The sequence below is a fragment of the Callospermophilus lateralis genome, chromosome 6 (assembly GCF_048772815.1).
Source record: "Callospermophilus lateralis isolate mCalLat2 chromosome 6, mCalLat2.hap1, whole genome shotgun sequence".
Classification (NCBI taxonomy): Eukaryota; Metazoa; Chordata; class Mammalia; order Rodentia; family Sciuridae; genus Callospermophilus; species Callospermophilus lateralis.
The window spans coordinates 121,638,511-121,647,769 of NC_135310.1; the positions used below are offsets into that span (position 1 = coordinate 121,638,511).

Consider the following 9,259-nt stretch of genomic DNA (forward strand, 5'->3'; position numbering starts at 1 on the left):
ATTTCTTTTTATTTTTCTTCTTTTTTGGGGGGGGCGGGTACCGGGGATTGAACTCAGGGGCACTAAGTGAGTGATTGAACCACTAAGCCACATACCCCAGTCCCTTTCTGTATTTTATTTAGAGACAGGGTCTCACTAAGTTGCTTAGCACCTTGCTGTTGCTGAGGCTGGCTTTGAACTTGCAATCTTCCTGCCTCAGTCTCCTAAACCACTGGGATTACAGGCCTGTGCCACTGCGCCCGGCCGGAGATGCATTTCTTGTTTTCAAAATGAATACAGAATACAGTCCTGAATGATCTTTCTGGTGACAAAATGTTTTTTAGATTCACATTTAATCCTACTGAACAAGCACAGATTCCAAAGGATGCTGAGGGAGTAGATGGTTTCTTCTTGAGTTTCCTGGAAGGAGCCTATAACTTTCATCTTCTACTCTGATGAAACTAAGGAAGTCCCCTGTAATCTTTATCCATATTAACGACAGTTTCTGTATCCCATACACCCATGTGGGGTGCACACTGCCCTCATGCTAACTTCCATGTCTTCACAGAGCTCCTGCTGTGTCATCTGGGTGAGGCACCATCAGATGAGATGTGGATCTGAATAGCTTTCCTCCCAGGTCAGACCACTAGCAGCTGCCCTGAGAAATGCAGAAGGGACATGGGCAGTACAAAGAACTCTAGAGAAGGCTGGGCTGTGGGAAGCAGCTGGCAGAAGGCCAAAGCACTGCCTTCTAATGAGATTTTAGCTAATCAGAAAAAGGATTCTGAGTTGACACTTGTGTTGCTAGTGAAAGGTCTGTTTTGAAGAGGCCTGTGAGACTGGGAAGTCCCCCTTCTGAAGCAGCCTTCATTTCACAGGCCCAGGATAAATTTGAAGAATTTTTTCCTTTAGGATAGAAGTAGAGGATGGGATGGAGCCCTCTGCTTAGTATGAGGGACCCTGAGGTGGGGGCTGAAGACACTGAGGGAATCTTCAAGGTCCCTTTTTGTCCATTCTTTTCTCCCAACCCCATTCCAGGTCTGAGATTGAGGTTCTTTCCCATACATCCATCACACATGATCCTGAGCACACAGCTGCTGTTGGGAGCCTAGTGACAACCTTCCCGGTTGCATTTGCTCTACATCTATGCACCTGTACAGAATGTTGGAAAACTTGATACCTTCTTGTGCCACTAATGGAAACTTATTATGGTTTCTTTTTCACCTCTTTTTGCCTGATAGACTCCTTATATTCTGATTTTAGATCCTTCCCTTTGTTTTAGAAAGAGAATGTAAAATAAAGAAAATAGGCAGGAAGAGAGGGAGGGCAGGGAGTGATATTGTTTTGTTTAGACTGTCATGAACTTTTGCGAATCCCTGTTCTACCTGATTTATAACTAGATATGGGCAAGAGAAACTTGACAAATAAGACATTTATTAAGAGAGCACATCAATACTTCTGCCATTCAGAATTTGGTGTTTAGGGCTTGCACATTGCAACCTGTAAGAAAACATTTTCTCTGTCATTAACACTATCAGACCTCAGAAAATTCTTCTCTACATTTTTTGCTTTTTATCCTCAAAACTAAGGGTGACTGTGCCTGAAAGCTGTGAATTTGTGCGTTTTTGTCTTTGCTGGCATGAGATGGACCTATTTCATGGTTGTGAAGGACTTAGGCAGCTGAAGAATTTATTAGAAAAAAAGTTAGCTTAATTAACTTTTCAAATATTTTCACTGAAAAATCATGAGTGCAATAGATTCTTGCATAAGAAACTTGCCAGCAGGGTTGAGTGTCAATTTTTTTGCTTATTTTCTTGTTCTACATATTAATCTGATATTTTCAACAGTAACACATGACAGTTGAGGAACATTTTGCAATACTAAACAAGTTATATTACTTTTAAATGTGTATGTACTAAGATCCAGATGTAAAATTCATGAAAAATGATCCACATTTTACAAAGAGAAATCTGAGATAAGAAAAGCTTCAGTAATCTGTTGATTCTCATAAAGCACATTAGCTGTAGAATCACAGCTCAAAACCATTTTTTCCTCTAAGAACCCTCCTTTTCTCACTACAATGTAAAGCTCCTCAGAGTGTCTAATATAATAAAAATAAATATACCTGTGACAATAACTTTCAGCACCCTGAAACATGATCCCCATTTATATTCCCCTACTAAATCACCAAAGTATAAGAATGATAGGTTTCAAATAAATATAACAAAGGTGTTTATACTTGAATCATTTTTTTGGTTCTTTAAACCTCTAATACTTTCTCTCTTCAGAAGTACATGGGCATCTTCTATAATTTAGAGGAAACCATCACATTAAATGTTAATCCAGAGCAATTTCATAAAGACACAGGGTAGATATTAGATTGAGAGCCTTCATAAAAATTGTCTACCTAGAGACAGATGAGGTACTTCAGCTCCAGTACTGATTGGTTCCTTTCCTAGGGACTTGTTAATCCTAATATGCATGGAAGCATTCACAGGTCTTTCATTCTCTGAAGTGGGTAGAGCAAGTGTAAGCTGCATTGACTGCCATTACTTTTTTTTTTTTGTTTTCAGTTATGTTGGGCAAGATGGCTCTTCAGATCCTCAGAGGCTTTTGTACAGCTGCTATGATGGTGATGCTGATGATGCTGACCAGCCCAGTGGCTAACTGTAGAGATTCTCCACGTAAGTACAGGGCAGCTGCTCTCCAAAGCTACCATTCTGGGCAATAGGCTCTGAGGGATCCTTGGGTGCCTGGGATGTAGGGAAGGGTGAGCGTCATGATCTAAGGACAGTTTTTCATAATAGGTGTTATCTTTAGGGAAAAGAGGGTTATATTACATTCTCATTTCCATTTCTAATGTTGAAGTGAGGATAACTCCCACCTCACAGGCTCAAACCTGGGAGTATTAGGATAGAAGGAGGAGACAAAGTTTATATTTACTGCCAAGAATAGGACAAAAGAAACCATTTTTGAAAAAAAAATAAATTTATCAAGGAAGAAACAGCAGGATTTGTCCTGTGCCCTCTTGTCAAATGTCCTCTAAGATCTTGTCTGGAGGAAAAACTATGAGATTATGGGTTGGGGAAATGTAGATCAGCAATGGTCTTTGTATTCTCAGTGTTAGAGGAAAAAGACTATATTCCTCCAAGTGGAGATTTCAGGGAGGCAAACTCTTAATTAAGCATTTGAGTAAAGCTAACAGACAGAGAGTCTTAACTTTAAGTTGCACAGAGTTTTGGTCAAATAGTAACTTGAATGGAATTCAGAGACTTGAGTTGATGGTGGACTGAATTTAGAAGAGAGAATTAGGCATAGAAGGGAAGTATATAATACATTTTGAGAAACCACTTATTTCAAAAACAGAGGAGTAATTCATATAAATTTTCTCTCAGTCTTCCTAATACCCTTGTGAGGGTATTATGACTTTCTTTTCACAGTTATATTTTTGATACGGACACTCTGTTAAGTAACTGGCCCAAGCAGTTAATTCTGTTTAACTGGAATATAATTTACCTTATTCAACAGCTTGTGCTCTTTTCGTGAATAAATGCTTCTTTCTAGGGTTGGGGAGATATAGGTCCTTTCTAACTAAGGAGCTAGTGAGCCTCACACTGCAGTTGGGTGGAAATAGCAAAAACAGAGAGTAAGTCCAGGCACAGGAAGGAAGGTATTTTGCTCAGGGACCAAGAGAATACGCTCATCCGGACCAGGGCAAGCTTAATTACTAGGTCTTTGTCTTTATTCCCTTCAAGTCTCAACTTTATGTGGATAACTGTCTCCGGGATTCTTAGGAGCTTTATGGAAAATGAAGGAAAGCCCGCGATATAAGGGCAGAGATCAACGTGAAATCAACCCAATGGCTCACTGCCCTTGGTTCTCAGGCTCAGGCAGAGGATCACAGGCCTCAGGGCTCCCCTTAGAGACGGGCTCTTTTCCCTCGGGTCCTCTCTAGGCAGTGTCTTGAAGTGCGCGTGCGCGTTAAGGCTGGGCCAGAGCGGCTCGGGGGATTCTGGGTCTGAGCTGAGGCGGGTCGCGAGGGGCCAGGTCTATCGGACGTTCCAACCTGCCGCGAACCTAGGATAGCTTCGCTGGGTCACAGAACTCAGAGGTCTGACTGAGACCTGACTGACCAGCTGGTGATCTCTCGCAGAGGATTTCGTGTACCAGTTCAAGTTCTGTTGCTACTTCACCAACGGGACGGAGCGGGTGCGGTTAATAACCAGATACGTCTACAACCTGGAGGAGCACGTGCGCTTCGACAGCGAGGTGGGGGAGTACCGCGCGGTGACCGAGCTGGGGCGGCCGGACGCCAAGTACTGGAACAGCCAGAAGGACGTCCTGGAGCAGACGCGGGCTGAGTTGGACACAGTGTGCAGACACAACTATGGGATAGAGCTCGGCTCGACGTTGCAGCGGCGAGGTGAGGCCGGCCTCCACACCCGCGGACCGGAGGGCGGCGGAAACCCGGGGCCAGGGCGGGATCGGGAGCCTCTGGGACTAGAGCCCCCCCACCCCTACCCATCTAGCCGACAGCAAGGAGGGGCGGGGACCGCGGAGCTTGGGAGGGAGTGGAGGGATGGGGACCGACTGCCCTGCATCCCTGTATGGCGGCCACGGTTTCCCGGTGTGGCCAGCCTCCTCTTCTGCTGTGTTCTCTTCTTTCCATTCACTGTGCGTTCCGGAACCGCGCCCTTTTCAAGCTTCCTTACCTTTGTCCTGTGCCCTGCGTTCCCTCTCTTCCGTCCTGCTCTCTGGCCCTACTCTGAGTTACTTGCTGAGGCCCATCTTCAGCACTTGGGCCCCTGGGAAGCTTAAAGGCTTGGTGGAGTTAGGGCTTCTCCAGTAGAGAGTGCAGGACACCTTGTACACCCGCGATATATTATAGTCGTGAAATAATGACTTTTGACTTTTGCTGTAAATTCATGGTAAGTCTGTTTCTTAAAGGACAGTTACTTGTCCCAGAGCCCTGTGAGGAGAGAGACTATCTTGTGATTGTTGTATACCTACCTTGTACCTGTCTAAATTATTACTGGTATACTGTGAGCTCAAAAATCTTTGTTAAATTAATAAATATATGTACTCAGATACGCATTCATTTAGGTTCAAGAGAAAACAGAAAGGTAAATAACAACTTGAAAACAAATTATTTATTATTTTGCTTAACTCTTTGAAGTAAACTCTTATTGACTTGATATTAATTTAGAATTTACAAATACAAGTCTAAGGAAAAATTGTTTGCCAAAAACAATACTTGGTTGGAGGTTGTCTTTTTTCATTTTGACTTTTTACTTTTGGAACTAGGGATTGAACCCAGGGTTCTGGGCAGGTGGGGCAAGAGCTTTGCCACTGAGCTACATCCCAGTCCTGAAAACAACACTTGATGTAAGGCAGAGTTTTCATTTCTTAGAAAAGCTCAACAAATGGCATAATGGAAAGCGCTGAATCTTTAGAATAAATGGAAATCATTAAATAATTGGATAAAAATTATTTTAGATTGCTTTTGGCCTGGGCTTCCTCATTTCTGCTGTCCAGCATCACCATCATTTTTAGGAGTAGACATTCTGAAAATTAATTTTATCCATTTGAGGAATATCTATTGCTAGAAAATTACCATCTCAAGCACATCTATTGTGTCTTTTGATCCCACAGCCACCTTGTGTGTTAGGGATTAGCAATACCAATTCATATATACTAATAGTGATACATAATAAAAGCTTTAGGTAAATAGCCCATAAATTACTCCTCAAATCTTGAAGCCTCTCAAAATTACACAGCAGTCATTTTCAACAGGGATATAAAATCTAATGGGGGCATAGTGTCATCAAAACTGGTTATGACTGGAAGCACCAGTATGAATCTATTCCTGCCTGTTTTAATGTTGGTAGGATTGAGAATTCACTAATTCGCCAATCCTTAGTCTAACCCCAGTTTATTTATGCATACTCACAACACTTTTAATTTAATTGTCCTCTTTTCCTTCTAACCCGCATCCTAATCCCAACAATTACTTATGTTTTTCCTGTTTTATAAAAAATTCTAACATCTGTCTTATGAATTTGTGCCCTCCGTTTTTACTTCTAATCTGTTTAATATGAATGGATTTTGTAAATACACATAATTGGCCAGGATTTCAATCTGAGTCCAGGAAAAAGTAGTCCAGGGTTAAAATCCAAACTGAAAACATACTCATGAGTGTCAGTTTAATCAGGTTTGTGACAACTTGCCAAACTTGGCAGTTCTGGGTTGTATTTATATGTTCAACCTCCATTTCTACTTAATCCAGGTCAATTTATGCAAGAATCTCAGAATATTTCTTGTAGAAAACAAGTGATAATGTGTGATTTCAGAACAAGGAAGTGATTCTTCATAGGAAGGGGATGAAGTAGGACAGGTAGCTAGTAGTTAAATTCATTTGAGTGTTAAAAGAAAATCAGAGAAAAAAGAAAAATGAGATAACAGAGCATATCCTTAAATTAAAAAATTATAAATATGTACTATAGTTTCATAGTAAAGGAATAAGGGAAATACAATCAAATGACTTGAGAGGTAAAGGATAAGATATATAAAATCAGCAGGGAAAGTGTGCCATATTTGTCCATGAGTAGCAATCTGAGAAGATAAAGAAATCAAGGTATGGGGTGCTTTGTTGATGCTATTTGCTTCAAGGCCCCCCTACTTTTCCTTCAAAAATTTTGGAAGTTGTGTTCATTTTTTTGGTTTCTATTATTAGATTGGGAGTTTTATGAAAGCAGGGACCATGGACTGCTGTTTAACTTTTCATTCCCAACAATTGTCAAGTTTATATTTGTTAAATAAATCTTAATCTAAAACCTGGAATCCAGGGATTCCCACTCTGGTACCAAGGAGTGACTCTTAGAAGACTCACCATGTGGTTTCACATCTCACCCATTCTCTCTTTTCTTGTCTGTTACTCCCAGTGGAGCCAAAGGTGACCATATCTCCATCCAGGACAGTGGCTCTAAATCACCACAACCTGCTGGTGTGCTCAGTGACGGATTTCTATCCAAGCCAGATCAAAGTTCGGTGGTTCCAGAATGACCAGGAGGAGACAGCTGGTGTTGTATCCACTCCCCTTATTAGGAATGGGGACTGGACCTTCCAGATCCTGGTGATGCTGGAAGTTACTCCACAGCGTGGAGATGTCTACACTTGCCGCGTGGAGCATCCCAGCCTCCAGAGCCCCATCACAGTGGAGTGGAGTAAGAGACGACTTGTTTTCTCTCACCATGGGTTCCACATGACAGAGGACAGAGCTCTTTCTGGCCCAGACCTTCATAGGAGACTAACATCTTTTGTCCTATAGCAAGGGTACCAGAAGAATCCTAACCTAATTGTTTCTCCAGATAGCAGGGAGATCACTGTGTGCACTGTGGCCTTGGAACCCAGAACTGATAGCTCAGAGGGATTGGCTATTATGGCTGTGATTGGGGTCTTGGGTCTTGGGCCTAAGGTTATGGATGTATCCCTGTGAAACAGGCCTCCACTCACCCCTCTCCCTTGCCTACCAACTCTATCCATAGATCTGTTAACTGGCCCTTCCCTCCCCAAAATGGAGAACCTAGGTTCCCTGGCACTTCCACCCCTTGTAACTCAGGCTGGACTTCAGGCCCTCAGCCAGGGACCCTGGGGGTGTGAAGACAAATGTTGACACTCAGACTCTGTTCCCCAGGGGCACAGTCTGAATCTTCAAAGAGCAAGATGTTGAGTGGCATTGGGGGATTTGTGCTGGGGCTGATCTTCTTTGGCTTGGGCCTTCTCATCCGTCGCAGGAGTCAGAAAGGTGAGGCACTCTGGGGTAAATAGGAAATAGGCTGTACTTGAGACCCTCTGTTAACGGAGGCTCTGCGTCTAGAGGAGGTTTTTCCTCCTGACCTGAAGGAAGGAGGTTGGGATGGAGGCAGGAGGAGATGGAAAAACCCAGGGAGAGATGTTGGAATTTGATTTTGCTGGCTGAAAGAGCCTTGCCACATAGTTCACTAGTGGAGTTAATTTTAGGACTTCCTTACTGTTCATCAGTGCCTCGTGGTTTCTTTTCTAGAAGCTTCTTCCATTAAGAGCGTTAGAGCCTTGTTTTCCCTTCCATCTAGTGACAGTTTCATTCACTTTGGGAAATTTTAGTTTGGGGTGCTTAGGGCCTTGTAGAACATGGGTGGGGAGAGAATATAACTCCAACTAAATTGCATATCTTATTTTGCTGTGGGGTATGTGAGAGAGCCACTGTTAATGTAATGAGACCTTTCTCTGTAACTTCTTTTTTGTAGGAACTCGTGGTCCGCCAGCTACAGGTAATTCAACCTTTATTCATTGGGGGGCAGAAGCATATGTATAAGAGAGGTGAGGTTAGGGTATTTGACACAACAGTCTCAGTTCCTGGTATTTCTTCCTGTGGTTATCAAGAGTGTGCAGATCAGGAATGAGGGGAGAAAGCAGTCAGTTTCTATAGTAAGCTCTGGAGGTTGTTCCCAGAACTTGGCCATAACTTTGGTGGCATCTTTCCATGAAATAGGAAGCTAGAGCCATGTCTTGGGTGTCAGACACCAAGGCAATGCAGACGTAGTGCCTTGTATTGGTGGCTACTATCTGGACAATTGCCAGTGCCTGAAAGAGCCTACTAGTGGTAGAAAGGTGAGTCATCCACCAAGTTACTAAAGAGAACAAACGCTTCATATTTCCCAGAAGGGCAGTGACTATTTCCTCACCTCCCATACATCTATGTTAAAATGAAGTTCTGTGTCCTTTTAGCTGATTTCACTTTACACAGATATCGGCTGAGGTAATAACAATGTGGCTTGGACCACAGCTTTTTCTGTCTGATGCAATAGGGGATCCAGGAGAAGGGAAGGGTGTGGGTATCTCTCAGGGTACCCTGTGCTGATCACTGTCTTTACCCCTTTCATCCACAGGGCTCCTGCACTGAGTTCCCGAATGCACTTTGACTGGAATTGGCACTCACTCTTCTGCAATGCCTGCCTGTCCCTGCTCAGAGTTCCCAGTCAGAGGCAGCCTGTCAGATCCCTTTGGATATCAGAGTCCTGTAGTGCAAATGCTAGCTCACCTCCTGTGACCCTCTCCCCAATGATCTTCTGTGACTCTGCTTTCTGTATTGACCCTGGAGCCTCTGCCTGTGCACTGCCAGACCTCCAGGGCTTCCACTATTTCTGTTGTTCCACCAAAGACTGCTCAATAGATGCATTGAAACCATCTGCCTGGTTGAAGAGTTTTTTTCCCCCCAATAATTAAACATGATTCTGAGTTA

The 9,259-nt window shown here is 43.1% G+C and overlaps 1 protein-coding gene across 1 annotated transcript; it reads left to right on the forward strand.

The window, feature by feature from the left end:
• The first annotated feature begins 2,484 nt into the window (after window positions 1-2,484).
• Window positions 2,485-9,259, forward strand: LOC143401423 (HLA class II histocompatibility antigen, DQ beta 1 chain-like). The gene is made up of 6 exons (XM_076858882.1): window positions 2,485-2,663; window positions 4,133-4,402; window positions 6,921-7,202; window positions 7,673-7,783; window positions 8,265-8,288; window positions 8,907-9,259. The coding sequence occupies exons 1-6, from the start codon at window positions 2,555-2,557 to the stop codon at window positions 8,918-8,920; spliced, it is 810 nt and encodes a 269-aa protein (XP_076714997.1). The 5' UTR covers window positions 2,485-2,554; the 3' UTR covers window positions 8,921-9,259.